Source organism: Phasianus colchicus, chromosome 23 (assembly GCF_987193195.1).
Source record: "Phasianus colchicus chromosome 23, bPhaCol1.hap1.1, whole genome shotgun sequence".
In the NCBI taxonomy this organism is placed as follows: Eukaryota; Metazoa; Chordata; class Aves; order Galliformes; family Phasianidae; genus Phasianus; species Phasianus colchicus.
Genome location: NC_143458.1, coordinates 2,344,146 through 2,360,151, shown reverse-complemented (window position 1 = coordinate 2,360,151; position 16,006 = coordinate 2,344,146). Strand labels below are relative to the sequence as shown.

Below are 16,006 nucleotides of genomic sequence, written 5' to 3'. Positions count from 1 at the left end.
CAACCCAGGCTGCCCAGGGCCCCATCCAACCTGGCCTTGAACACCTCCAGGGATGCACAGGGCATCCACAGCCTCTCTGGGCAGCTGTTCCAGCACCTCACCACTCTCATAGGAAAAAACTTCCCCCTGACATCCAACCTAAATCTTCCAATCTTCAACCCCAGTGGCAACAATGAACAACACTCACACCAAGCCCTCAATGTACAGTGTTACAGATGTTTTCTATGCATATCCTCCCCAAACAGTTCTTCCACATAATGGCATCTGTTCCCACAAAAAAAAAAAAAGATCACCTTATATTTCTTCTTTATTACAGGCAGACAATACCTCCCCAATAGCTCAGCACAACACAGCCACACCTAGGAGTTCCTACGTGACAACCACAGCTCATTTCATGCTCTTCCCTTGGGATGCTGCTCGCATGCACGGAGCTGCACGGGAGAAATGCAGTAATGAGGCCAGGAGCTGTAAGCGTTTCTGACAACAATATCTATCAACACTTACCGTATTTACAACTAAATCATGTAAATACGAGTCAGCCCTCTTCTGCATGCTGATTGTCCGAACAAATGGATGGCAGAAAGAGAGAAGAGCGAGCACAGAAGTCAGTGCAGAGGAGAACCAGCAGCTGCCCTAAGAACACCCAAGAATACTTCTGCCAGCAGCAGTGATTTACGTGCAGCCCTTCTCAGAGCTCAGCTCCCATTCCACACCATCCATATATTCCCCAGAAAAAAAAACGCGTTGCTCCAAAATCTACCCAAAGCTGTTCATTCTCCATCTGCCTTTGAATTCCTTACAAATCCTAGGAACCAATTTAAAATGAAAAGATACCAATTTCAGAGGTCCTTTTTTTTTTTCCCACGAGGATTTACCATTTTATTACGCTTATTAAACTGACAAGAATTGCTCAGCAGCCAGTTCGCTCAAACACAACTTTTACAGAGGTTTAGGCAAAATACTTCTGAGGCATTTATAAATCAGCTGAGCCAGGAAAGGTTATTCTTTAAGTAATTTGATTTCTCTTTTTTCTTTTTTTTGGCACAACAAAAGCACCGAGCTATTAAAACTTTAATATTGCTTTGGATTGCCCCAGCACAAAACTCCTCCCATAGCTATTAATGCAGACAGCCAGCTCTGTAGGTCGGGCTGCTCGGCTCTCCCCAGACAGAGCAGCAGATGACCAAGCTTAAAATAGCTTCCTAATGCCTATTTATTTACTGTGGGGTGATTCAAGTCACTCCCTCTTTTGCAGAAAGATTTCTATGCAACAAAGAGGAGGATGGGACAACGTGACATGGATTTTTCAGCCTGTACCATGAGAGCAGATGCATGTGCACATCCCAACGCCCTTCAGGCTCATAACAAAGTCCTTGAGAAGAAACCAAGCCATGGACATTTCATAGCGAAACACAACACAGTAGCAAAACCCCAAAGATCACACTCCATTTGAAGCTTGCTCCAGAAAGCAGGTTTAACTCCTCACCGCTGCTGCAATAAATTATTCATTAAAAAAATAAGCTACCTCTTTGCCCGCTGAGCCCATACAAGTACTATTAGCTCTTAATTCCTTGGCGATTTGCATAGACCACAAGTTTCTTTGAGCTCTTCAAGACTTGAGCTCACATGCAGGGAATTGGTGTGATGGGCAATTTTGGCTTATTTTGAAGTTCTTTCAATATCTGCATCAGCAGCTGAGCCTTTGCAAAGATTCTCTGGCTCTTGCCTTAAAAACCAAAAGGGGAAAGAAGAAAACAACCCTGAAAACATACTTAGTCCATACATAACACAACAATGCTCCTTCACTCTACTTCTGCCTGTGGCAGGGGGGATGGAACCTGATGATCATTGAGGTCCCTTCCAACCCAAAGACATCCTATGATTGTCTCAGATACACAACACCGTCCCACCAATGCTGTCTTGTTGTGCTGAGGGTTAATTCCAGAAGTTCCTAATAATCTGGGACTCAGGATGGTAACTCACCCCAATCACCTTTGGCCACGTTGCATATAAGCCCAAAGAAGTCAGATTTTGAGGGTGTGGTGTGGGTGGAGAAGAGCTGGCATGGGAGATGACAAGGTGAATTGCAAATGCCCACAAGTGTGTAGTCCACAAGACACCTCAATCTTGTAAGGCAAAAAAGCAATTCTATACTAAACACTTAAATTACATTAATGAGGAGCTCTCACTAAAGACCTCTTCCACAATCACAACCAGGAGTGAGATCAATAGACCATCCCACCTAGTGTAGGGCACTGCTTCATCAGGGGCACTGGGCTCGATGATCTTCTGAGGTCCCTTCCACCCCCTGCAAGTCTGTGATCCAACTTCAACACGAAGCTGAAGAATGAAAATCTGCCCCCCGAAAAAGACAAAATGACAGTGACAGCTAACACACCTTTGCCTCTGCATTCTACGCACACCACGTTGTGTTAACATACTTGAAAACTGAGGACCCAATTTACAAAAAAGAGCCTCGATGGTGGAGTCATATAAACACATACTCAAAATTCTCCCAGAGAGATTTAAAGACCTACATCATTGGGTTTGCTATAAACCCTCTGTTTACACAGCTCTATATATTGCTATACAGCAAGAAATGATTTGCCTCCAAGTATTTTCTTTATTTCTTGTCTACAATTTTCTCCATCTTCCCCTGAAGATGTCCGAAGGGAACAGTGTTAATCTCCTATCTATCTCACTTTAATCCTTGCTTTTACCAAAAAGAAAAGATGAAACTACACTTCACACGCCGAAGCAGCAGCCACTGGCAGGTATGGATTCAGGAAGAGTTGACTCAGTGTGTACATCCTACTAAAGATTATATGGCACGATTAAGAGTGTAAGACCTTTAAATCGAACAGAAGGCCATTAAAGTGGACAGAGCCCCATAGCCTCGGGATGGGAGGCATCTCCAGCAGTTCTGCCTACAAGGTTAATGAATAACAGCTCTTTTGGAGCAGAAGCTGAGCAAGGAGGAGGAGGAAAGGTGCTTAACTGCAGCGTGGCAGCAAATGGCCATGTGCATAAGGTCATGGTTACATGCTCTCCTAAGTGACACAGAGGAAGTCTTAATTTGAACAGTAGTTAACTGTTAGAAAATGATGTTCACAAGTGCAAAATTCAAGTGACAGAGGAAAAGTCATGCTCGACATTTTCACACACCCATAAGAATCTTCCCACGCACCCATGCTTCAGCCATAAACACAAAGCTGGGACAAGCTCCATGAATTCTGCCCTCTTCCCACCATGGGAGCTGCTCCTTGTAAGAACCAACAGCAACTTGGGAGCACATGATATTAATACGGGCACTGACACAATGATGCAGAGCTGTGCCAAACCCACCGTCCTGCTGCCCTGCGCCCAGCACCATCCTTGGGTCCTGCATGCAGGAGGAGCCCAGCACCTCCCACACTCAGCACACAGCCTTTTGGTTTGCAGAAAAGCTAAGGAAACACCAGGAGCTCAGCAGGATGCCCCATCACAACCCAACTACACCCAGTGCTCAACTGCAAATCAAAACGTTTCTGTACATCACTTTAATCTGACCCCCCGTTGGTTAATATGTGCTAAGGAACTGGGCGTAGTTTCTATGGACTCTGCACAGCATGGTAAGAAACTAGGGTGGTAAAAAAAAAAAACTAATCTGCCTAGAGAGCTGGAGTTGCTGTTAAGCTGACCTAGATTCCCACTGTCACCACAGAAGCACTTCACATGACACAGGCACATCCCCAGCCACGTTCCAGAGCTCTCCTCAACACCAGTGGTCACTGCTGCCCACCTGGGGATGGCTATGGTGCTCATGAGCTGCCTCCCACCCTGCTCCAAGAGGCAGGTATCAGGGAATGATGGTGAGAACAGCATCACGCACTGCCCCAACAGTGGATGAGGTTACCCCACAGCAATGAACAAACAGCATTTAGGCACAAATTCAGCCAACGAGAGCATCACCTACCAGCCAGGGAAGCAGGAAGGGCCATTCACAGAGCTCCTCTGCTCCTGCTCACGTTTTCTAACCTCACAACCTGAGTCCACTCATGCTCTGCTCATGCAGACAAAGACGGCAAAGAGGCAAGGAATGGATAGCCCAAGTCAGAGTCATAGAATCATATACACTAAATAACTTAGGAAGCAAATTTAAAATAAATAAGTACGTACTAAGTGACTGCTCATCTCAGTGAGAGTATTTTAGGAATTCGTTATAATAAAACCTATCAGAATTGGATGACCAAACACATAACCCAACAGCACCAAGCAATAGTGTTCGTCTTGATCCTGCGTGCTCATGCGACAGATGCTCTTCTTTATCAGTGCATCAGTTCTTTTTACACATAATACTCAAAATGCATGAAGAAAGTTTTCCTCCCAGCCTAATTTCTGTTGAGCCTTCCTGAGCCATAACCCCAGCTCTCAAGATGAACATCACTAATATTTCAGGTGTTCATAGAGGGAAGCTGCCAAGCAGCCTTGTCTGTAAACAGAAAAGCAGCAACAAGCAGTTTCTCGTGCTTGATCCGATTACTCTGATCTCCCTTTTGATGCTGCAGACTCAGAGTCGTATTTCTATCACTGAATGGGGGGTGGGCAGGGGAGGAGGGGAGCGTCACTTTGCTGCCTGACATTTCTTTCCTCCTTGTCACGTTCCCAGGGAGGCACACACTGCAGGCAGCAGGAGCAGGACGTGACACTGGGGGATGCGGGTTGGTTGGGATGGTTTGGTGATTGGACTTGGTGGTCCTAGAGCTCTTTTCCAACCTTAACGATTCTATGATTCTCTGTGCCTACTCCCTGCAGCACTGTGGTGATGGCACTCCAACCACACACTTAAGAGCTGTGGCCCCATAAGGAGATCCCATCCACCTCCAGCAGTGTGTCTCTGCACCAGGTTTTGACACATCCAAGGTCCAAGCCATCACGTTTTGGATTAGTGCTGAAGTACATCTTGTATAAGGAAGAAAGCCACTCGATTCCACCTGGGAGGAGATCAGCTTGTGGCGCTGGCTGATAGCTCAGGGAACACAATAACGCTCCCATTCTGCAGGCAGACCTTTGAAGAGATTATAAATCAGATCCAGCCACTTGCAAACACTGCTGAGAAAGGACACAGCCAGATTAAAGAGGTTCCTTCCCAGCCATAACCTGAGCCCAGCGCTCTGTACCCAGGAGCTGTAACTGGAGGAGCATCCCAGCTCCCTGCACATCCCCAGCCCCACTCCCTGTCTGTGCACTCCAGCAGCTCCACGCCGTACCACAGCTCAATGCAACGAGCAAACGCATTTTTCAGATTGCTCTCATTTTCAGGGTGCTGTGTGTACTCCAGAAAGGGATGCTCACTGTCACGTAAGGCAATCAGCACCCAAACCTCTTCAGAGGAAGCCATTTGAGCGAAGCGTTTAACGTAATGCCTTGCTATCAAGCACCCATCGCTTAGCCAGGAGACTGGAAAATGCAGCACCAGTTTTGGATTTCTGCTGTTTTAGTGGAGCATCGGGCAGTGACACCCATCATTTGGGGCAAGCACCTCCCCTGGTCCTGGCAGAGAGCAAATTCCAAACACCATTACTTCCAAACACACGTTTGAAAGAAGCACAACTAAAGAGACATTTCAGTTAAGCTACAGCCCTCAGAGGTTTAATATTTCGGAGCAGAGATGTGCTTAAAAATCATTGTTATCCTATATACCGCCATCTTAATGGGGTCTCAATTGTTCTCAGAGCTCCACCTTGAGAATTCAGTAGGGTCAGGTGTTACCACTCGAGTTTTTAAACTACAGAAGAGCGTAATCAATTCCAACCTGAATCTGTCATTAGAAATACGCTAATTAATCTGCAGTTAGAAGCTCTGAGCACAGCCCAGTCAAGTGTTTGAAGCAGAACAGAGAAGCCTCTGAATGCACACGGCAGGAACACACTGAAAGAACATCACCTACCAGAATCACTGCCATGAAGGTGCTGGTATCACTGGTGGTGATAAACATGGAATGGTGAATGAGGGCAACCCCAAAGTCACATTTCCAGGAATCCCACACAGCACAATACAGCACGGCTCCCTACTATCTAACTTCATCAGTGGGACAACCTGATGCACAACTTAACAGGGAAAACAACACGTTCAACACACAACAAACACACAAGGAAGGAGGAAAAAAACATTATTCTGAAGAAAAAAAAAAATTGAGAAAAAGGAGATAGATACTGCTCACATGCAGGCATGGATGAGAAGAGCCAGACTACAAGAACCACAGAATGGTTTGGGCTGGAAGGGATCTCAAAGGCCAGCCAGTGCTACTCCCTGCAGTGCATCCATCACCTCTCTGGGCATCTCCATAGCTTGCACTCAGGGCTCCTGCACTTGCAAACCAGGCATGGAGCACTCAGATGCACAACCAGTGGAGCCCAGCCGGGAGCATCACGCCCTGCAGTAAAACACTCCTATTTCTATTACTGCATTTTTGATGGAAGCCTCGTGGTATTTTTCTTCAGCACTGCCTGCCACACATGCAGAAATAGCCTACTGCACTGCCTGGAAGCTGAGTACACCAAAGCTTCCACGCTGGACAGCTTCAAAGAGTTCCGTGGTGGAGCTCCCATTACCCACAACAGCAGCTGCGAGCTGCAGCATGCAATTACATCGCCAGCAAAGTGATTGATGAAACTTAAACAAGTACATACCACTCCTAATTACAGCATTCCAGCGAGGGTCTCTCCTTCATTACAGGTTTCCAAACAGAGTCTCTTTATTTAATGCTCGTGGTTGCACACACCACTAGAGAGGAGCAGACAGCATTCCCCAGAGAAACCAACGCAACTCTCTGCACACATCCCATTTCTCAGCAAAGACACAGATTACACGTCCAGCTCTGCAACTCCTATGCAGAAGTATTTACCTCCTGGCTGGGCTCCAGCCGCAGCAGGCTGCAGACTTACAGCTTGTGTTACTTGTAAAGATTCTGAAGGCTGCTCAAAATCCCTGAACCGTGCACAGCAAATGCACCTTTTGGATATGCAGAGCTCCTGCATTCAAGAGAAGAGCAGTGATAAAAAAAAAAACAAATTGTTAAACTCCTCTCTAAAACTATGATAATAACCTCTAGCCAAGCTATAACTAACCAGCCACAAAAAATGTGCCCAAAGGTAACATCAGAAAGGTATTTTGTAAAGTATGTTTTTAAGCAAACCCCTCATTAGGAGCATGTAAAGCCCTGAGCAAACCCTTGGCCCCAACATACGTGGGGTTACAGAGCAGACACACTTACAGAGCCTTCCTTACACACCCAGCAGAGACAGCACGGAACGCAAACAAAGCAATCAGCAAAGCAACATCAACAAACAGCACCTGATAAAGGCGGGTGTCTGCAGGAGGAACGCGGCTCCTTCTGACCTCAGGTGTAACCCAGCACACTGCAACAACCAGCAGAGCTCAAGTCAGACATTGCCATCGAGCTGAAGGAGCAGAGAGCTGCCCCGGCTCGGAGCAGAGCTGCCTCTCCTCCTCCCATCCCTGGGAACCACAGGAGCTCCTTGGCAGGGGCTCCCCAGCCAGATTGTCGCGCGTATCAACCTGTGCCCAACTGCCTACATGCAAGACAAATGAGCCCAAGCTGCAATCCAGATGGATTACTTTATTTACCAGCCTCTTCCTTGCCATATTCCCCAAGTGTTTGCATTCCATGCAGAACACAACCAGAACGTCGGTGTGTTTTCCAAGGCAGAGCCCAGCCAAGTCTCAGCGAAACCGCTGCAGATCGGAAGGCTTGTCCTGCTCACTCACACATCCACTCTGTATTTCCAAAGGAGTTCAGTTCAGCACAACCTCACAGCATCCCCCACAGCATCCGAGGTCTTTCCCTGGCCTACTGCACCTCGTTCTGGCAGATACCCCAGCATATAGCCAGGACACTCCTTGTCCTCAGACATGTCCGTGCATCCATCCAGCACCACGGCTGGCTTCAGCACGATGCCAGCACCCCGCTCCTCTCAATGCTTCCCACAGCTCCTCCTGAGAAGTTCTCTTCCTCAGCTGCTGTGTTGTGTCATCATGCACCACTGCATTCCACCCTAGCACTGTTCCATCCCAGCATCAGCCAAAATCACTCCTCAGCTCTCTTCCCACTTCACAGGGGCGTTATGAAGTTTAATTAACTGTAAAGCATCGAGATAAGACACACACACACACGCAAAAAAAAAAAAAAAAAGGTGCCACAGAAACACAGAGATTCATCTCATTCCTAGCTTAATCAGAGCCCCAGCACTGCTTACTGCCATCCCCATCAGCCCCACTTACAGCTGGGCACGCTGTGACTGCAGCACAGGCAGACCCTGCGGGGCCAGGACCAACACTGCAATCACTGCCCGGCACTCGCTGCCACTGAGGGTAACCACAGATGGGGAGGAATGGAAGGAAAGAAAGAAAAAAAAAAACAACAAAGAAGCCATAAGTTTGCAGGAAGTTTTGTTTAAAATACATTAAAGCAAGGTTTATAGGATTTCAGCACTAAAATCACAAGCGAGTTGTATTGTACCCACAGCACCGCCATCTCAGTTCACACCGGGTGATGCTTCCCACTATCAGACAACACCAAGTGTACAGGTCAGGCACCAGCATCGTAACTGCAGCATCACACCCTGCATTTCTTCCTTTCCAGCTGTTGGCACCACTTCAATAATCTCACTGGGGTTATTACAGCCGTTAGCAGAGCTGCGGATAACAGGAGGACGCTACCAGAGCATCACCTGAGCCTTTAGTTAAAAGCAAACCTTCAAAATGAATGGGAACACAAGGGAAGGAGCGGGGAGCCAGACAGCAAAACAAAGAACGAGCACAGCTCGCCTGCAACGGGGCTGTGCTGTAATTCAGGCTGCAGGGAGCTCCCCGGGTCGGAGATGCGCTCCGCACTGAGCTGGTAGGAACGTGAATGGGGAGAAACCACCTGAACACAAAACGCCTTCAGACAGCGCTGGGGACAGCGGCACCAGGATGTGCTGAGACCGTATGAGTGTCCCCCATCTCCCAGCCAGAAGCACTGACAGCGATGTCAGCTCTGTGCCACCGCTCCCAACCGCCCTCAGTGGGGTTCGGAGACCCCATCAGCGCTCCCGAAAGCAAAAGGAACAGAGCATTAAGGAAGAAAAGTGATGACTGCTGTCGGCTGTCCCCGTTCTGAGCACAGCGATGGCAGTGCGGGGATGCACCGAACGGGACAGCCCCGAATCACACCCGGACAGACACTGGGGAGGACGGGGTGAAGTGTGCACGACACACGCATGAATAAAGCTCTTTGTTCGCCAGAGCTGCCCGCTCCTTTCTTCCCCCCCTTTCGGTATCAGCGAAATTCAACAGATTGCTCAATGGCCCTCTTGTTCCTCCCAAACTTGCAGGGCCAACAACGCGAGCTCCTCTCGTCGCACGAGCCGCTAAAGGAAGCCTTGTGCGTCTCCAGTGACACACTGCAAATATAAAGTGGCATTAACGAGGGATATTCTATCAAAGCCATCAGACGCGGCTGGCGGTCCCTCCTGCGGCTGTTCGGCTCAGTGCAGGGCGATGCAACAATAGCGGGCGGCACGGAGCGCACCGCCGGGCTCCCACCCGCCAGCGATCACCCCTGAACCCCCCCTCCATCCCTCCGCATCCATTCCATCCCGTTCCGTTCCCTCCCGTCGATCCCCTCCCCACCCCCCCCGCAGCACCACGCGCTTCTCCCACGAGAAGCCATGGAAGCTTCCATGGAAGCGCTCGGAAGTTGCACTCAGCTGCCAACAGGTCCGGCGGCGGCGGCGGCGGGGCACCGCTCGTCTCGAAGCCACGCCGACACACGGACACACGGACAAACAGACAGAACGGCCGCTGCCATGGAAACCGCGACCCGGCAAGCACCGCTCCGCCGACCCCGCGGCACTCCCCGCTCCCACCCCGAAAACCGCGAGGCGCCCCCTACGGGCGGGGCCGGGCATCGCCGTACCTCTAGGGATGATGGCGGCGGCGGAGAGGAGCAGGAGGAGCAGCGGGAGGAGAGCCGGAGCGCCGCCGCCGTTCGCCGCCGGGCCGCTGTGCTGGGCGCGAGCCGCCATCTCCGGCACCTGCTTCGCTCTGCCCGCCGCGCCGGCACCTAGCGACCGCGCGCCGCGATAATGAGATGCGCGACGTCACGGCGTCAGGGGGCGGGGCTTGAGCTAAACCACGCCCACTTACTCCGAGCCCCGCCCTGCGCTCGGCGCCGCGCGGGATGCGGCGGGACGGCCGGGGGAAGATGGCTGGGAGGGGGGCTGCCGCCGCCGGGATGGTTTTTAACGGAGGGCGGCTCTAAGCGCAGCACCGCCCCGCAGCCCCGCACGGCGCTCCAGCCGCCCGCCCGCCCGCCCCCCCCCCCTCGCAGAACGTGGCCGCTGGGGGCGGTGCGGAGCCGGGCGGCGGCCGCCAGGAGCGGGAGCGGGGCTGCGGAGGGATTTGGAGCAGTTCTATTTACACCGAGTCAACGAACGGCCCTTCTCGCTTCTTTTTAAACCGCACCGAGCCTGGAGAATTGTTCTCCCACCTTAATAAATGGGGAGTGGGGCACGGAACCCACGAGCAGCGCTCATCTGGGAGCTCATCCCAACCAGCAGCATCCCGGCCCCGCACGGCATCAGTGCCTGTGACATTATTAATTAGGTTATCCCACGTGAGCCTGAGGCAGGTGAGGCGTCAGCTTAACCTCATCATCCCATCCTCCTCCGAGCCCCAGATTGGAAGCCCTCAGGACCAACGTTGAGTCACAGCGCAGGTGGGAGAGCTCTCCCTCCTCCTCGTGGCTCCCAGCCCGGTTTCACACCTGGGGAAATAGCACGCACCTCTCTGTGCCCCATATGCTGCAGCCCCATCCATCCCCAGAACATTTCGCCCTATAGGCGCAGCATAGGGCTCCTTCCTTCCTGCCCCAGCAGTGTCACAGATGCACACTTCCAGCCCACTGCACTCATCACGATTATGTAACTAAGCCAAATTTATCCCCGGTTTATCTTGGGCCACGATGCTAAATTCCCTCCTCTCCAAAGGACTTTAGTGCTGGTAAACAACTTGGGCTTGAGAGACTGCGGAGCGACTGCCTTTGCCTCTGTGTCATTAGGCACCAGATTATCCCGTTTGTCTATTTTTAATTACATGTTTCCAACCGTTTTGTACAGTATTGTGAGCTGTGACCTACTGCTGCTCAAACACCAAATGGGAAGACAACCCGTATTAAGTAAAAAGGTTTATAGTAATTTAAGTATTCATAGGGCGCGGAACAATCAGCAGTAAGAAACGCAATTTGCATAATAAATATCAATATCACAACAGCTAAAACAAACCCTGACAGATTATCTGCTGCTAAACGACCAGGAGATTGCAGAATGCCAATTGCAAGTCCTGAACTCTAGGAAATGACTCCTGCATCCTGTGCAGACTGAAGGGGACTTTGGGAGGTTCTAAGCCTGGCTGCGTTCCTGCTGGAAACGTCTTACTGCATTCCATTATGCATCAACTTTAATTTCAAGAGGAAAGTGATTTCCTCTGTCCTGGAAGCTTAGCCTCAGATTATTTGTCACAGTGTGTTTAGCAGTTATGATATTGAAGCGTGAGCCCCATTGGCAGTGATTGAAAGCTGTATTAAATCAGCGATGGCTCAAGTTATAGGCAGGCTGAGACAGCGGCTGGCCCAGAGGGGAGCGGTGGCAGGAGCAGGGGAAGGGGAGGGGAGAGAAAGGTCTGATGAAGGCTGACCTGACCCACAACTGTAGCTGATATAATTGTTGGCATTACATGACAAGGTTGCTCCCAAAGTGACACATCCCACTGACAAGCAGCCACTCATTGCTGAGACTCGCGGTGACCCGGCTCTCATGGGAAGCAGCCAGGAGGCACAGAGCGATGGAAAAACCACTCTGCTCCTGCTCTGGGAGCAGGGCTGTGCTCAGGCTGTGCCCTTGGTGGCCCTCAGAGTCCTCAGCAACGCTTGGCAGTGGGGAAAAGCACCCAACACCCATCCCCACAGCACTGGGAAACTGGCCCCAAACTGAAGATATAGAAACACACATGTGGGAGATGGCATTTCCCAGCCTTGGATCTGCTCCACAGGGGTTACAAACAGCAGGAATTTCACACAGGAACCTTTTGTGGGCCACTTGTGGCAATCCTTCAGACTCATCGCTCTGCACATCTCAAAGACCAGATGGTGTTTTTGCATGTTAAAACTGATAATCAATTGTTTGTTAATTCAGTTTTCGAGTCAAGAAGAGAAATAAAAATGACAATTGCAATCTGTGGCACGTACTCCTAGAGAAAGAGCCTGTTACAGTCAGAAAGATCAACGTGGTGGAAGAGCAATGCAGGGGCATAACAGCAAAGGGGCTGTTGCAAACGGAATGGTGTTACAAAGGAAAAAGTGCTCACCTGGCTCTGAAGCTCCAGGCTCACAGGAAGGACTCCACAAAGGAGGGATCTCCAACCAAAGATCCTTCCCTAGTGGGGATCAACCTTTAAATGAGGTCTAAGAGAGGTGCAGCCAGGCTCCATCCCTTCCAGTCATACAGGTGAATTGCTTTCAGCTGTGCTCTCAGGGCTGACCCAGTCCTTTCTCCAGGTGTTCAATCAGTGGTTCAGGCCAAGACTCAGCAGCTTCCATACAGAGCCAAAACCAAACCAAATGGGAATGGGAATGGAGAGAACCAGAAACTTCAGCTGTGTGCTACCTATATGTTACCTGCTTATGAGAAAAGCTTTGGACCCAACACTGGGCAATATGTTTGGAGGGACTTAGGTGACATTTGGTGTGCTGGATGACAGAAGTTGCTGCCAGACATCAGGCTGGAGATGGAATGAGTTCCTATGCAAGTCACTGCCAACCCTCTGTGGCTGCTGCTGGGAATTGGGTTAGAGGGTGCAACTTCACCTGATTTCCAGCCCAAGAATTTGGTGTTAATTACGCCCATCTCAGATGAGATGACACCACCATGATCAGTTATTTGGTTTGACACAGGCTGAGGAACCAAGATCTCTCCCTGGCCAAAATGGCTTTCCATCTCGTCCCCTCGCTTTGCCAATCACTTACTGTATGAATCTAAGAAGGGAAAAAGATAACCTAAAAAAGCCCAAGTTTTCTGCTCTAGAAAACAGAGATAATGCACAATGTGTTTAACTTCTGCAGGTACTGTGGGACTTTCCATTCTTACACAGCTCTTTGAGTCTCAGATTAAAGGTGCTATAGAGACTGAGAGACCAAAAAGATTTCTCTACAAATGGCAGTGTTTGTTCACTCCATATATTCTGTCAAGAGAAATAAAACAGTTGTCGATCTTGTGAAAAGCGCCGGCTCTGAAATGTTCAAAGAACTGCATGGAATTTTAGCGACACAATTCACATTAAAGCCAGCATGGGGCTAAATCCTGTGTACCTCTTTGAGAATTTAGGAGTTTGTCAAAAGGAATCCAGGGAAGGAATAATCAAGTTATAGCATTTCGGATTTAGCGGCTCCTCGGAAGGAAGTGCCGTGTGCTTCCTTGGCTGAGCTCCCTGCTGGGGCCTCCCCACATCTCCCTTCACCTGTCCCATCCGAGGAACTGAGTTCTCTGCTTGAGGATAGGAAGAAATGCAAAGCTTAATTTCTGCTCTTCCATGCACTGTGATAAAGTTATCCTTTGCTCTGCACTCTCCTTATATAAACTCAGCGCTTTTGTTACGGTACAAACATCTCCCACTATATTTGATTTATCTGGTGTCCATTATGATGAACGACAGACTGGTTCAGAATTTTGGGGGGTGCAAGACTAAAAGACAAAGCTGGACCACTGCTTGCCATCATCACTGGGGAAACACCAACAGTGCATCACCAGAAGGAGAGGAGCCTGGGGAGGTTCAAGGAAGGCAATTGTAGGGTCCTACATGTGGGGAGGAATAACCGCATGGGTCAGTATAGGTTGGGGGCTGACCTGCTGGAGAGAAGCTCTGAAGAGAAGGACCTGGGTGTCCCAGTGGCCAACAGGTTGGCCATGAGCAGCAGTGTGCCCTGGAGGCCAAGAAGGACAGTGGTACCCCAGAGTGCATTAAAAAGAGTGTGGCCAACATGGTGAGAAGGTGATCCTCTCCATCTGCTCTGCCCTTTTGAGGACACATCTGGAGTGCTGTGTTCAGTTCTGGGCTCCCCAGCTCAAAGAAGACAGAGATCTCCTAGAAAGAGTGCAGCAGAGGCCACAAAGGTGACGAAGGGCCTGGAGCATCTCCTGTATGAGGGAAGGCTGAGAACCCTGGGGCTGTTCAGTCTGGGGAAGAGAGGGCTGAGAGGGCATCTCAGCACTGTTTGTAGATATCTACAGGGAGCCAAGTTGTTGGGGCTGGGGATTTTTTTGCTGGTGTGCAGCAACAGGACACGAGGCAACGGGCAGAAACTGGAACACAGGGAGTTCCATATGAACACAAAGTAGAGCTTCTTTACTGTCAGAGTGATGGAGAACTGGAATCGAGAGATGGGAGAACTTCCTTCTCTGGAAGGAACTCCCATTTACAAGAAGGGGAGCAGGGAGGACCCGGGTAACTACAGGCCGGTGAGTCTCACCTCCGTGCCTGGGAAGATTATGGAACAGATCCTCCTGGACAATATGCTTGATCACATAAAGAACGAGCACGTGATCCTAGATAGCCAGCATGGCTTCACCAGGGGAAGGTCATGCTTAACTAATCTTGTGGCCTTCTATGATGGAGTGACGGCATTGGTGGACGAAGGGAAGGCAACTGATGTCATTTACCTGGACCTGAGCAAGGCCTTTGACATGGTCCCCCATCACATCCTCATCTCCAAACTGGAGGGAAGTGGATTTGACGGGTGGACAACTAGATGGATAAGCAATTGGTTGAAAGGCCGCAGACAGAGGGTGGTGGTCAATGGCTCTATGTCCAGGTGGAGGCCGGTAACGAGCGGTGTCCCTCAAGGGTCTGTCTTGGGACCGGTGCTCTTTAACATCTTTATTAATGACATCGATGAGGGAATGGAGTGCACCCTCAGCAAGTTTGCTGATGACACCAAGCTGAGTGGTGCAGTCGATACGGTGGAGGGAATGGAGGCCATTCAGAGGGACCTTGACAGGCTGGAAAGCTGGGCTCGGGTGAACCTAATGAGGTTCAATAAGGCAAAGTGCAAGGTTTTGCACTTGGGCCGGAAGAACCCCAGGCACCTGTACAGGCTGGGGGGAGTTGTCCTTGAGAGCAGCTCGGCAGAGAAAGACCTAGGGGTCCTGATAGATGAGAAACTTAACATGAGCCAGCAGTGCGCTCTGGCAGCCCGGAAAGCAAATGGGATCCTGGGCTCCATCAGGAGAGGGGTGGTCAGCAGGGATAGGGAGGTGATTGTCCCTCTCTACTCTGCTCTTGTGAGGCCCCATCTGGAGTACTGTGTTCAGGTGTGGAGCCCTCAGTACAAAAAAGACATGGAGATTTTGGAAAGGGTCCAGAGGAGGGCCACGAAGATGATCAGGGGGCTGGAGCACCTCCCCTATGAGGACAGGCTGAGGGAGTTGGGTTTGTTCAGCCTGGAGAAGAGAAGGTTGCGGGGCGACCTCATTGCAGCCTTTCAATATCTGAAGGGAACTTACTCCCAGGAGGGGAGTAAACTCTTCATAAGGGCTGATAATAGCAGGACACGGGGAAATGGTTTTAAGTTAAAAGAGGGAAGATTTAGGTTGGATGTTAGGGGGAAGTATTTTACTAGGAGGGTGGTTAGGTCCTGGAACAGGCTGCCCAGGGATGTTGTGGATGCCCCGTCCTTGGAGGTGTTCAAGACCAGGTTGGACGAGGCTCTGGGCAACCTGATCTAGTAAAGGTGTATGTTTGGTGGCCCTGCTAGGCAGGGGGGTTGGAACTACATGATCCTTGAGGTCCCCTCCAACCCAGGTCATTCTGTGATTCTGTGGAGATACTCAAGACCTGTGCGACCTATTGTAGGGAACTGCTTTAGCGGGGGTTGGACTCCATGGTCTCCAGGGGTCCCCTCCAGCCCCTA

The 16,006-nt window shown here is 50.2% G+C and overlaps 1 protein-coding gene across 3 annotated transcripts in view; it reads right to left on the bottom strand.

Moving 5' to 3' along the window:
• CADM1 (cell adhesion molecule 1) overlaps positions 1-10,228 on the bottom strand; it is a 158,881-nt gene extending 148,653 nt beyond the window's left edge. The window contains exon 1 of one of the 3 annotated variants that reach the window (XM_031599868.2): positions 9,962-10,228. In XM_031599868.2, coding sequence (XP_031455728.1) covers positions 9,962-10,070 — 109 coding nt within the window. In that variant the 5' untranslated portion in view covers positions 10,071-10,228. Of the gene's footprint in view, positions 1-9,753; positions 9,888-9,961 lie in introns of those variants that run through there. The other 2 variants (XM_090123485.1, XM_090123486.1) reach the window with 2 other exon arrangements.
• Positions 10,229-16,006: the final 5,778 nt, after the last annotated feature.